Source organism: Vipera ursinii (assembly GCF_947247035.1).
Source record: "Vipera ursinii genome assembly, chromosome: Z".
NCBI classification, from domain to species: domain Eukaryota; kingdom Metazoa; phylum Chordata; class Lepidosauria; order Squamata; family Viperidae; genus Vipera; species Vipera ursinii.
This window is the reverse complement of record NC_139517.1, coordinates 77,652,028-77,666,274: the sequence shown is the minus strand read 5'-3', so window position 1 is coordinate 77,666,274 and position 14,247 is coordinate 77,652,028. Positions and strand designations below refer to the sequence as shown.

The window sequence follows — 14,247 nt, the reverse complement described above, 5'->3', positions numbered from 1 at the left end:
GGAAATGGCAGACTAAAGACAACTTGGTGAAAAATATTAGGCAGAATGAAGAGATAGCTAGTGTGTCTGGCTCTTCAATAATTCCTCTCCAGAAAAGGAGAGGACTTGAGATCATGCACAACTGTTCAACACAAGAAGAGTGTAAGACAGCAGTCTCTGGTGTGTTTAGAACTCTACAACAGAGGTCCCCAACCTTTTGGGCACCATGGACCAGTTCCGTGGTGCTGTCTGCATTGCACAGATGGGGCTTTGCGTGCTGCTTGCATTTCACAGATGGGGCTGTTGTGATTCAGGGTCAGCCTGTGGGTTCGGCAGTTGGGTCGGATGACTCAGAGGAGGAGGAGGGGGGTGTTGAAGAGCTTGCTGATGAGAGCCCTCAGCCAGGCCCCTCCCACCTGGTCACGACGGAGACCCAGCTGTGTGAGCCTGACAGTGTGGATGAAGATGACCCACAGCTGGCCCTGTTCAAGGACGCCCGACGCAGGAGGCAGTCAATCAGGAGTAAACAGAGGAAGGCAATGGGGCACCTCAGAAGGAGGCAGAGAGAAGCCACGCCCTAAACTGTATAAAAGGGGAATGCGTGGGAGGGCTGGTTTGCTGAAGGCAACCGCTTGAAAAGCTCCTGTTTCTTGGTTCGTGTCTTGTTTGTTTTTGTATCAATAAATTTGGCAGGCTTAATTCCAGCCTCTTGCCTTCTTGTAAAAGGGGTTGTCCCTGCCTTTTCTGGAGGGCCGGTAGCAGGCTGGTACAGAACAGGGGCTTTGCTTGTTTGTGCAGCCCAGCTGCTAACATGCCGCAGCCCGGTAGTAGTCCACAGACCGGGGGTTGGGGACCCCTGCTCTAGAAGATGAGAGGATAACCACCTTGCTCATAATATGCTTGTAGTCTTTAAAATGACATTGAGTTTGCATACTTCTTTTTTTTAATAAAATTCAAAAAATGCTTGTTAGCTGCTCTTTGGCTATTAGGAACTTATGGATAGACAAATTTTTATAGCACCAGGTGGGTTTCCTTCAATCCTTAGTAAAATAAGTTGTAAATAAAAGTTTAGTGACTTAACATTTTTAATAAATATTTTAAAAGTGATTTAATCTTTGATTTTTCAAAAGTTACAAATGGAGTAAAAGTCCAGATCAATCTGAAATAAAATTTTGGAATTAATTAGAAAGAATCTTTCATATGAGGAAATGCTTTTGTTTTTTTTATAAAAAAAGTAATAAGATAAGCTTTTAAAAATGGAACACTAGAGGAAACTAGAGAGAAGTAAAGATTATAATTAATGGAGAAAGATACTCAAACACAACTTCAGAATGAGGCAAAATAATTTAATATTGAAAATATTGAAGTATATTTCTGAACAGTGGACCCAGAAGTTAATTTTAAGAGTGTTTGTCTCTATAGGTAGTATTTAAAAAGATGTTATGGAAGAGGAACAAATTTTATGACAAGATTTAAAAAATTTTTAAAGTAGATTTACAAATGATAAGTTACAAGAATGATATAGAAAATGATATTAGTTACTGAACGTACAAAAAAAATGGCTATCTTAATTAAAAGGACTTTAAAAAATAAATCAGGAGAGTGACATGCATAATTTTCCTTTATTGGGTTTAAAAAGGGGACATAAAGAATTTTGTGAGAAGTACAAGCAAAAAATTAAAAGAAACCAAGTTCTAAGTCATTATTTTAATGGATTTAATTTCAATATTATTATAAATAAAAGGAAGGAATATAAAGTTGGTTTATTTGATCAAGGTTAAACATACATATAGTTTGTAATCTTTATTGGACATTTGCTGACATTTGCTTTTGTAAATTGTTGTAAAGTGATCAGGTCCTCCGTTTTTCATAACCTTTAATACATTTCTAGTTTCCCATTAAATTATTCCCTGTTAAATCATTTGATCACATATTATCAATATTATTTATCTGCCTATTATCTTACATATTTTTCAGATGGAATGTACCTCTTTAAGGACACATCCTAAGGGTTATCTATATTAGTCACAGCAACCAGTTAACTAGTTAACATTATATGGCAACTAGAAATGAGAAGGTTTTATGGATTTGTTTATAAATAAGATATCAGAAGAAGAGATTGTTTCTTGTGTTTTAAGAGAAGGCAAAAAGTTGGGACTTCCGGTGGCTCCGCGGCGACGGAGGGAGCCTTCCCGGGCTGCCCGCGGCTCAGCTGGTGTTTTTTCGCCCGAAACAGCGCCGATCAGCTGTTCGGGCGAATCTGAAGCCCCCTCCTCGGGAGAAGAGGAGGGGGTGAGCCCCCAGGTTGGGGTTGAGTTCGCCGGGGCCGCCTGAGCTTGGAGCTTGGGCGGCCGAAGGATTGAACTCCCCCGTAGCCTGGGCTGCTCCCAGCTGACCAGCGTCTCTGCTCCGGACTTTATGGAGCAGAGCCAGGCGTCTGCGACCATCCCTGCTTGAAGGAGAGACTATGAAAGGGAAAGAGCAGGCAGAGCAGTACAAGAGGGAAAGATGAAGAGATGAAGAAGATTTTATTTTACTCTCAAGCTTGATGGACTTTGCTTAAAACTTAAAGTGAAAGTGCGTCACAATTGTAAGTAAAAGATGGCGGCGAAACCCCCCCCTAGAACTTTTCGGAGTGCTGGAAATTCTCCGGTGCAACAACAATCATTGTTGCAGGCGTTGCATTCTCCTGATGTATTGACATCGAAGGATCTTGAAAAACATACCCAGTTAATTTTGGAGTCAATGGGTGTTAAATTTCTACAGATGGAGGAGAAATTGGAGAAATTGGAGCAGAGAATGGAAGAAAGGATGGAACAGAAACTTAGAGAAATGAAGGTAGACATTTTGTCCTCAGTGCAAAAAGTTGCTAAATGTGTGGAGGTGCTGGATGATCAAGTGCAAGACTTGATTCAAAAGAATGCTTTATTAGAAGCAAAAGTATTGGAAATTGAAGATTTAAAAGACAAAATTGACAGTGAACAGAGCTTGGCCCAATTTTACCAGATGCAGTTTGCTGTGAGAATTAGAGGCCTAAAAGAGAATATTAAGGAAGATTTAAAGCAGCTGGTTTCTGAGGCTTTTGAGGGAGTATTGAACCATCCAGCATCTGAATTAAAACAAGGTATGGACAAAGTGTTCCGTGTGAATTCGTGGATTGCTAAACAGAGAAAGTTGCCTAGAGATGTGGTGGTTTATTTTGTAAAAAGGGAAATTAGAGATGAAGTTATACAAGCTGCCTACGATACCAAAGTTGTGATTGCTGGTCAACAAGTTTTGGTTTTAAAAGAAATTCCTCCAAAGATTTTAAAGAGAAGGAAGGATTTTATATTTCTTGTGCAAGAGCTCAAGCAAAGAGATATAAGGTTCAGATGGGAGATCCCAGTTGGGTTGAGCTTCATGTATGATGGCAAAAGATACTGTTTGAGTAATGTGAAGCAAGCGCATGATTTTTATAATAATGTCTTGGAAGTAACCCCGTCAACACTTCTGGAAGCTGCAGAGGGATCTGGAGAAGGAGAACATCAAGAGGATGAAGATGCACAGATAGACGAGAAGGGTACAGGAGGAGTTCAAGCTGCAACTCTTTTGGATGATCTTAGAGAACAGAGGGTGACGCGTGCTGCCTTAAAACGCTCAAAAAAGAAAAAAAAATAAGACCAGTAGAAATCTATGGAACTTCCACAAAATATTAATTAATGGTCAACTTACTACAGAGGAAGAGGAAGAAAGTTTTGTGGGTTAATGTGGGTTAATTTGTGTAAGAACTATTTATTAATGTGCAAATGAGAATATGTTAAGGTAATAGTGAATTGTGGAAGAACATAGATGGGAATGATGCTAGTTTTTTTTTTTAGTTTTTTATATATATTTAGTATTATTAAGGATTGGTTTACTATATACAAGCTAGAGAGTGATGGATTTTAGAGTTTATAATTGTTAGTATATGATTGATTATGATTGCCTTTTAGATATATACCTTGTATTTTGCTCTGGGAAGTCGGGGGGGGAGGGGGGAGGAGGGGAAGTGGAGGGGGGGAGGTAGGGGAGGGAGGAGGGGGAGGGGGAGGGGGGGAGATAGGGGGGAGGTAGGGAGGGGAGGAGGGAGGGGGAAGGGGTTTTTTTTTTAAAGGAAAATTGTATTTTATAAAACTTTTCAATAAAAAAAAAAGAGAAGGCAAAAAGTTATTAAAATTGTTTATATTTGTGACGATGGGGGAAAGTCACTGATATTTTTTCTTTTGTATTTTTCTATTTTTTTCTTTCCTGCATGTTCTTTTTTCTTTTTTCAAGAATTAGTTTTTATTGTTGTAACTACAGTCTTTAATAAAATTATTATTTTAAAAAATGAAGTCATGATCACAACCCATGTGATCTTCATTTAACAATGGTAATCAGGATTGCCATCACTAAGTTCCATGGTCATGTAGTTTTTCAGCTTATAACCATGTCATTTAAAAATGGATTTTCTGGCACCCATTATTGTTGTTAAATGATGACTACCTATATTAGTATTTAGCAAAACAGTTAATACACTTTCTGTATGGTGGTAATGTATAAATAATTGTTATTATCAGGGCTTTTTTTCTCAGAACGGAGTTCCAGCACCTTTTTTGGATGGAACCTTATAGGGGTAGGCAAGGCAGGTTGTATGACATGTGTGAGTTCCGGCACCCTTTTCTTTTACAAAAAAGCACTGGTTATTATCTTATTTCTAATCAACAAATTCTGCTGGTAGAAGCAACAGATTTGTAGTTTCTTTTTTTATTCTTGGGCCCATAGTAACTCTGTAAGAATTTGGACCTCCTTGAAAGTTTGCGTATAGATATCAGGAGGCATATGTATTAGGCTCAGAATTTATATCTTCTCTTTCACTGATGGAGCCAAAAGAAATACAGGCACAAAAGGAAAAAAAATATGGTTCTATACATAGCATTTTGTGTCATTTTAAAACAGACGTAGAATACACATAATAAATTAGAATCTAATGATGGTGAACTTTATAGTACAATTTAAAAGCTTAAATAAAAATGTAATTCGGAAAAATGGGAAAGCTTTCATAGAACAACATTTAAGAAAATTAAAATCCTGCAGAACAGCAGTGTATGCCTCTTATTCAGCTTCCAGTGTCTTCCACTCAGCAGCATGCAAGGATCGCATAGATTGTTCCATCATTACCTGCTGAGTATAAGTAGAATAGTAGAAAGAAAGGGATCTAGCTACGCTTTTGTTCTACCACTATAATACCATTGCTTAAGATTCATAAGATAGATACAGAGATGACTTTATGCATGCAGTGAGAGAATCTAGTATACCATTTGTAAAAATTTCAGAAAAGGAAGAAATCTGAACATAATTGGCTGAACAGCACGTATCCTTAAATTTCACTGATGGGGGAAGTCGGGTAGAGCAGAAACACTCATTTTTTGTTATGTTCATAGATGGTGTGAGAATTCAAGTCTGTAATCATAGAAACTTAAGCCTGAAAATAAACTCCTTAAGTGAAACAGATACATATATCTAAGATAGATATATCTTATCTGAAACAGATATAAAAAACTAGTTCGCCCTCACAGTGCACCAAAGATAGATAGGCCAGCACCAAGCAGAGTGAACTAGCAGGCTGTCAGAACTGCACTGTGTTTAGCATGTGTAGATTTTCCTGATATTGTATGCCTACACTAAATAAATACAGGTAGTCCTCAACTTACAACAGTTCATTTAGCGACTGTTCAAAATTACAACAGCACTGAAAAAAGTGTCATAACCATTTTCACACTTATGACTATTGCAGGATCCCCATGTTCATGTGATTTACATTTGGATACTTAACAACTGGTTCACATTTATGATGGTTGCAGTGTCCCGGGGTTATGTGATCATCTTTTGCAACCTTCTGACAAACAAAGTCAATGGGGAAGCCAGATTCACTTAAGAACCGTGTTACTAATTTAACAACTGCAGTGGTTCACTTAACAAATGTGTCAAAGTAATAAAATGGGCAAAACTCATCTAACGAATTTCTCATTTAGCAACATAAATTTTGGGCTCAATTGTGGTTGTAAGTCAAGGACTACCTGTAAATAAATAATAAATTGCATGTCTATCAATTATCTTTAAGATTTCTCCAATATGGCAAAGCTTTGTTTCTGTTAGATATGTTTTTAGTACTGACTTCAGAGGGAATACGTTAATAAATAATCTTGTATAAAAATCTTCATAGTAATCATATTCAATTCTGCAAACAAGCGCATAGATGTCTTTTTTTATAACAGCAGATTTTATAATAGGAAGAACTGCTAAAAAGAGCTACAACTTCATTATTATTTTTTTAATTGCCCTGTACACCGCCCCGAGTCCTTCGGGAGAGGGGCGGTATATAAATCCAAATTATTATTATTATTATTATTATTATTATTATTATTATTATTATTATTATTAGCAATAGTCCTGCCCAAGTCTTGAAAACCTCACTAGAAGAGTTAATGGGAATGGGAAGTATTAGTTTAATAGATCATATAATTTTCTTCTATAAAGTTTAGGTATTTGCTTTATCTACATGCACAGTCACAATGATTATAGTGAGCCATCTGTGGTCTGCGGGCAGCACTACTATCCAATTGGGTGATCCCCCTCCCTCTCACCAAGAATTTGAAAGAGCTGGATAGAGAAAAGCAGCCTGCCTGAGCACTGGACCACAAAGAACAACTCCCCCCATTACCATTTGAACAAGTCCCTCTGAATAAGACCAGATAATGCAAGGAAACCATGACTCACCTTTGGACTCACCAGGGAAATCCATCTCAAGCAAGGGGACACAAATGCAGATACGTTGCTCAGATTCCCTAACCTTAAAATTACACCTTACGCAAAAATCCATCTGCTGTTTTGCATATGCAGAAATGTCAAACCTGCGGATGTGAAAATCTTTACATGGTATCCAGCCTGGTTATATAATTATCAATCACAAATTACCAAAGCCTACAACATGGAGGCAGGGAAGATGAAAAGGCAAATTTGTTCTTATGTGCAACAGCTCAGAACTTATGCTGGTCAGAGAGACATTTTTGTAGCTTTATATAATTTATACATAAAATAGTGGAAACAAGATCCTCCCCATAACAAAGATCACCTGTATAATATTTTATTTCACTGGTCCTATATACATTTAGAATTTCAAAAGTTTCTAGGTCACCATTCTGTTTGAAAACCCCAAGCATCAGGTATTTTTATCTAAGTGTTTGAAGGAATGTAGACCAATTATCAATGACCATGTCCATCTGTTAGAACTAATCTGATCTGGAGGCAATCATGTTCTTCATGGACGAAGTCTATGACATAGAGGCAGGGAAAATGAAAAGACCAATTTGCTCTCTTATGCAACGTACAACTCACTGTAGTCAGGAATGTCTTAAAACAGTTTTATATAATTCATATATTAAACAATACATGTTTTCAAATCAGCAATCTACAACTTGGTTGTCCTTAAACTATTGAAATTTCTGCCTGGATATTACAGATTAATCTACAAATACAAATATTTCCCTGTGGAGAAGGTTGATCTGCAAACATAGATAATTGATAATGTAAGTGCTATTTCAGGAAGGATTTGTACAAAATGGGGACAATTGTTAGCAGTATTAGAGGTTTTCCTTTGGAATTACACCGAATTCATTTAAGCTTTTAGTCCCTTTAGAATTAAATCAACCACATTGCTTGATTAAAATATGCTTGAGAAAGTCATTCCTAAATACCTAAAATATTTCAACGTCCTCTACAGGGTTGTGCACATAATTACAAAAGGAGCAATATATATTAATATATAGTGTATGTTAATATATTGTATTGGATCTATTGTCCTTTGCGATCATTTTTTACTTTTGCTGATCATAGTTTTTAGTTATTCTTTATTTGTATTTGTTAAATACAAAACGCACTTTTTTCTGCAATATTTCACTTGTTTATATCCCCATAATCAATCCTGCAAGACAGGCAGGTGGAGACAGATTGATTGGCTCAGAGTTTCCTAGTGAGCTTTCATGACAGAAGTAATCTAGAATCTGGTCTCTCCAGTTCACCTAATTACTACACTCCAGTGGCTCTCTAAAGAAGAGTAAATGAGGTATACTTAGCAGACCCATGGCAAGGCTCCCAAGTAGTCAACCCATCCAGGTTTTTAGCAAGGAAAAAATTACTGAATTGCTGCCAATGAGTTAGACACAAGTATATGAATATTGATGAACAACTAAACTCTAATCATCTGCTGATAGCATCCTCAACAGAAGGCACGATCATTTCTTCTGTTTCCTAATTATCATGAACAGCTGAGAATATTGACTGAATTTATGTTCAAAATATATTGTATCTTTTACATCAAGATTTCCAGCTGTTGATGTATGAGGACCACGTATCAACAGGATGCTCTTTCAATAAAAAAATAATTTTAAAAGTACACCTATATTTTTAAAACAGACCAGAAAATCTAAAATATTTACCCAGCCAAACAAAATTTCTCAGCTGTATTGTAGGAAGAGGGGTTTTTTTTAAATATCCCCAGTAGTGTATATAGATGAGCCTTGAAAACTGCAGGAACTTTTTCAGGCAGTTGTTTTAAAAAATGGACATGATTGAGTGGAAGAAAAAATGTAGAAGTAATAATGTTAGGATAAAGAGGTTAGCTATACTATTTAATTACAAACTTGTTGCTCTTCCCTACATTTAAAAGTCAATCATCTTTCCAGTTTACCTAATCAGCAAGATTTATAAAGGCATTTTTTTCTCCTAAAAAGATAAGGAAATACAGTGGGTTTGTATGCATTTTTAAATCCAGTTTTCTGGGTTTTGTAGAAGAAGCAAATCAGAATTAATTTAGATTATTCATGATATGTGGGCAATAACTGATTCTGCATTATATACTAAAAAAACTTTCAAAAAAATAAAGACAAATGTATGCTCATTCTTAATTCATAAATAGATATTTCTGTCGCTTATGTAAACTTTGTATAGATGGTTAGAACATATTTAATTTAGCCAAATTTAATTAATAGCCAAATAATTGATATTATTATAATTCAACACATTAGTTAATATATTCTCTCTTATAACACATATGAAAGGTATCATTCATGTCTATAAAATGCAGAAAAACACTTAACCGGACCGCCCCCAATCTGCGTTCATTTCGCCGGGACCTGAAAACCTGGCTTTTCGATCTATCAGGCCTGGACTAAAGGGATTTTAGCTTTTTAATATTGTTTTAATTGTTGGGCTTTAATTAATTTAATTCATTTTAATTTTATATTATCTTTTTATATTGTCTTTTATATGCTGCCCTGTAAACCGCCCTGAGTCCTTCGGGAATAGGGCGGTATAGAAAAATAAATAAATAAATAAATAAATAAATAAATAAATAAATAAATAAATAAACAAATAAATAAACAAACAAACAAACCTTAATCTGAGGTATCACTCCACTCTAATATGTAATTGATTTGACATCTATAACACATTATTTAATTTTTAGTAGCAAATTAAAAATATTGTTAAGTGCTAAGAGTTTCTTTATGAATGAAAGATGAATGGGAGCATCCTTCAGATACAGAAGGAAAAATAATATTGTGGGATAATAAGCCATTTGGAATCATATGCTCAATTTTTTTTAATTCTTTTGGTTGCAAACAGCATTACCTAACTAGGTAATACATCAGTGTTAGTGAGTGTGGGGTTTCTCTCTCTTTGTTTATAATGGCTTATCTTGCTAGTTTCAGTGGGAGTGCTTCTGCTTGGTAGGGGTCCCAATACCCGGGCTGTGGCTTGTTCAAAATCAGACTGCAAGAGAGATGGGTAAGTGTGCGTGCATGAAGCTCCACTTACACAAGTGGCAGATAAGTGCACGTGCACATGAAGCTCCACTCATGCAAGCGAGAACACATGTGCTCATACATGAAGCTCTATTTGCGTGAATGGAAATTTGTGTGCGAGTGCCCTCTGCTTACACAAGTAGAGCTTTACTCACGAGCACAAGCACATTTTACTTGTGTGCAAAGCTCCACTTGCACAAGTAGAGGGTGCACCCACCCATTGCTCACACTAATGGAGCTGTGCATGCACATATGCACCTGCCACTCACATGCCCCACCCTGCATCAGACTGGGCCACCAAGATAGAAAGTTGGGGACTGTTGGATTAGTGTATTGTTTTCTGTTTAATTATTTGTCTAGTATTAATTCCTGCTTATCTGATTATAGCCTGCTTTTTGTTGACCCTTTTGAATGGTATGCAAATATGGTTTATTTCTATGTATTTATTATTACAATCCTTATACCCTATATTATAGATGACAATTTTTTTTCTTTTTGGGCTACTGAGTATTTTGGTTAAGCTAAAATGTTTTGGAGGGTTTTATTTAGTTTGTGTGTTATGGTAATATCTCTGGTTGTAATGTATTTTTGTTGTATATAATAGTGTTATGCTTTTCATAGGCTAATAGAATAACAGAGTTGGAAGAGATCTTGAAGGTCTTCTAGTCTAATCCCTTGCTCAAGCAAGAAACCCTATACCATTTCAGACAAATGGTTGTCTTATCTCTTTTTAAAAACCTCCAGTCTTGGGGTACCTACAGCTTCTGGAGGCAGTATATAAGCCTGACATACCTCTCTGTTCAATTGTATCATTACCATTTTGATAATGGAGCACTTGATTAATGTAGGTTGCTTTTCTAAGTTTCTAACTTGCCATCAGGAAAGATATGGCAAATGAGACCAGGATTTCATCCTCATCTATTGTCCAATCTTTGATTCTTTGAAGGCACTCTAGTGGAGAGTGGATGGAGTGTTTGCTTTTTACTGTGAGGCACCCAAGCTTTTTTGTTATTTTTTTATTATATAGTATGTAGGAATTTCTGATAATGATACAATTGGACAGATGGTATATCAGGCTTATATATTTTGGGCTTCTGTGGAAGCAGGGGAGGATGGATCCACTGCTTCTACATCTGTAGAAATGTGGGTGGGTGGATCCTAGATCAAGCCAAATCCAAAAACTCTAGAGAATTCCTGGAAGCCTGGCACTCTGACAAATTTGTCATCAATAGACACATAGACATAAACAACTTCTACATACTAGGCAAAAGAGACAATCAACAAGACAAGAAGGGAACAAAAACACCAAAACCTCCCTACCAGCAATCAACATCTAAATGAACATGAATTTATACCAAGATTAACATCAGACCAACAGTCAAGAAGTAAACAATACCCCAATCAAGGAACTGTCAAATGGCCTTCCAGTAAACAGCCCAACTAAAGAATTTTCAAGAATTGAATGGGCATGCCACTAGAACATAAATTGAGAGCAAACCCCACTCCTTACTACCACTGAAGATGTTACAACCAAACTTGGAGACCATCAGCCTTGGTGGAGCAGTGGGCTAATGCCTCCTTAAGTAACACCAGCTGCCTGCAATTAGTGCAGGTTCGCATCCCACCAGGCTCAAGGTTGACTCAGCCTTCCATCCTTCCGAGGTAGGTAAAATGAGGACCCAGATTGTTGGGGGCAATTAAGCTGACTTTGTAATAATGCCGCTTGGGGTGTGTGTGAAAGCCCTAATAAGCAGGCATATACATAGAATGAAGGCTACTGCTAAGCTTGTAAGCCGCCCTGAGTCTTCGGAGAAGGGCGGGATATAAATGGAATTTAAAAAAAAAACCAAGGACCCCTCAAACCTATTACTGACTGATGACTAAACCTCCTATGAAGAGAATAGGCAGGGGGCACCCAAGAGTCAAGAAGTCTGGGTTTTGAAGGAAAGCCGTGGTTTCTGAAGTTAGAGTAACAAGCAGAAAGGTAGTCCCAAAGGTGCTTTTTCAAGAGGCATCTGGTTCCAGTTGCCTCTTTAAAAAGCACCTTTGGGACAACATGATCTGGATGACTGAGAATCTCCACAGACGTCAAGCAGAAAAGTAATGGAATATTTAGCCAGATATTTCCACAGAATTATTATAGAGATAATATACATTATATAAAGGGAAATTATGTTCACAGTGTTTAGCTATCATTTGTTTGTACTGTATTGAATACAGGCTATATATATATGATCATGTTCAATTTCAAATCTGCTCAAAGAAGCTAGCAATGTGGCTGATGAAACATCAAAACTTTATTCATTGCCTTAAATGGCATTGGTTGAAAATAACTTTACCATAGGAGGTTCCTTCAAATATTATTTCCATTTACCTTTCCGGTAAAATCTCCCATTATAATTGATAATGGATTCTACATACTATTTATAGTTTCACTAACTTTCCTACAACTGTCTCCTTCTGGCAGGACAGCCATTCAAAAATTGGGAGCAGAAATTTTTGAAAAAGTATATGAATTCCTCCAACAAGCAAGACAAAGGAATGCAAGTGAAGATGAAGTTAAAGAATATCTTGGAAAATTGGTATCTCGGGCAAGTGACTGCTTTGAGGTAGATCAGCTTCTTTATTTTGAAGACCAGCTACAAGTCTCAGAAGATATTTTGGTGAGATAGTGTATCTGAGAATGAATTTTCTTGTATTATCTGAAACCACTAGATTCAGTAGTTTCAATTAGAAACAAATTGTATGATTCATGAATAACATAGAAATACTCTTTGGAAAAAATGATGCTATAGAATTACCTTTTTTATATAAAATCAAAAACATTCTTTAGGTCCAAATGAAGTTGATGAGAACTTACAAATTTCTACACAACCAGTGTTGATATTTAGTTCTCATTAATTTTTTCTTTAACAATTCCCACATTATTTTTATTTTATTTTGCACAGTTGATTCCTTCAGATGAAGAAACAGCATTTGGTCATCTGAGTTTTGTCTGTGTTTCAATAAGGGAGCAGCACAGGAAGTGGAAGGATGGAGGGAAAATAAAAAATTTTGTAATTCTCATCATGCAAAGTGAGTGGACAGTTCAATTAATTGCAGTTAGTTGGGTTTCAATTGTTATATACCTAGCAAAAATTTTCACTGTGGGAAAAGGGCTTTGAGAGTGAGGATAATTTTTTTTCTCCACTCCCACAACTCTGCAGCCTATCTGCCTTTCTCCTGCTTACGAAGCAAATAAATAAAGTTCCTTGTACTGATGATCTTTCCTTGTACTGATGTCTTCAAACAAACAAATCATACCTAACTATGTGAAGAAATTACCTTAAGTGTCTTCAAAATCAAGGTTAACTCCTGGTAATTTCATGAACATAGCCATACATATCCTTCTAGGCAAGGTTGTAGAAATGGTTAGCTATTGTTTTCTTCTTGGTCTAGCCTACAACCTTATATTCCCTGATAGTCTCTCATCCAGTTTCTTTATAGATCCATCTCTGCTTAACTTTTAAGCCCAGATAAGGTTATCTAGGATCTGCGACCTGCTGAGGCATGTGGGAAAAAGAACACTAATTTAGAATGATAGCATATATTGAATAGGTATTTCCTACAATCTAAAGTAGTTTTGTTCATCGCACAGCCAAACTCTGGATAGTTTTTAAACAAGTACAACATGAATATTTCTTTTTTCACAATTAATACATAGCAATGGTCAGCCTAACTGTTAAATTGTGCATATTGTGCTAAATTCCTTATATCTACCCTTAAAAGCATTGCTCCCGAAAGTTTCCTTATGTGCTTTGAGATCATGTGAAATAAACTTAATTGCTGAAGACACTGGTAATCTATTGTAGCCTCCAGGATCTTACAGTTATTTCAGTGACACATTCATCAATTCCTGGAGCTTTGACATTATAATGTAAACAATAGAATATTATTTGAGTGAATAATATATCTTGCAGAATTCAAACTTTCTAAAATGTACTGTTAATAATGTTTATAGTTTCAAAATCATGTTTAAGCCATTCACTATGTTTTCTGGGAATAATCTCAGGAATGCAATATTTATTAACATATTGGATGAAATGACACCCTACATTACCAATATTGTGTGTCTTTGTGTATATATATATCTGTGTATGTATCTGCTATCTAACATAAATTAAGACCTCAGAATTTATTCTCTCTAATTTCCCATAATCTGCCACTGATTTAGAGCTACCTTTAGACATGTAAACTCTCTTCCAACACACATGACTGATTCATTCATTTCAGAAGCCAGTTGTCTCTAGTAGCAATAGATAAGAAGGCTATTCACTAGGTAAAATGGGTGGTGGCTGCTGTGAGGATTTCCTCCTACCACATATTTGGGTGATACTCAAATACTTTGGCCACCTAATGAGAAGGAAGG

At 36.3% G+C, this 14,247-nt stretch overlaps 1 protein-coding gene across 1 annotated transcript in view; it reads left to right on the top strand.

Annotated features, from left to right (window-relative positions):
• Positions 1 to 13,853, top strand: part of NEK11 (NIMA related kinase 11) — a 108,863-nt gene extending 95,010 nt beyond the window's left edge. The window contains exon 15 of the mRNA XM_083378423.1: positions 12,307 to 13,853. Within this exon, the coding sequence (XP_083234549.1) occupies positions 12,307 to 12,511 (205 nt within the window). The 3' untranslated portion in view covers positions 12,512 to 13,853. The remainder of the gene's footprint in view (positions 1 to 12,306) is intronic.
• The last annotated feature ends 394 nt before the right edge of the window (positions 13,854 to 14,247 follow it).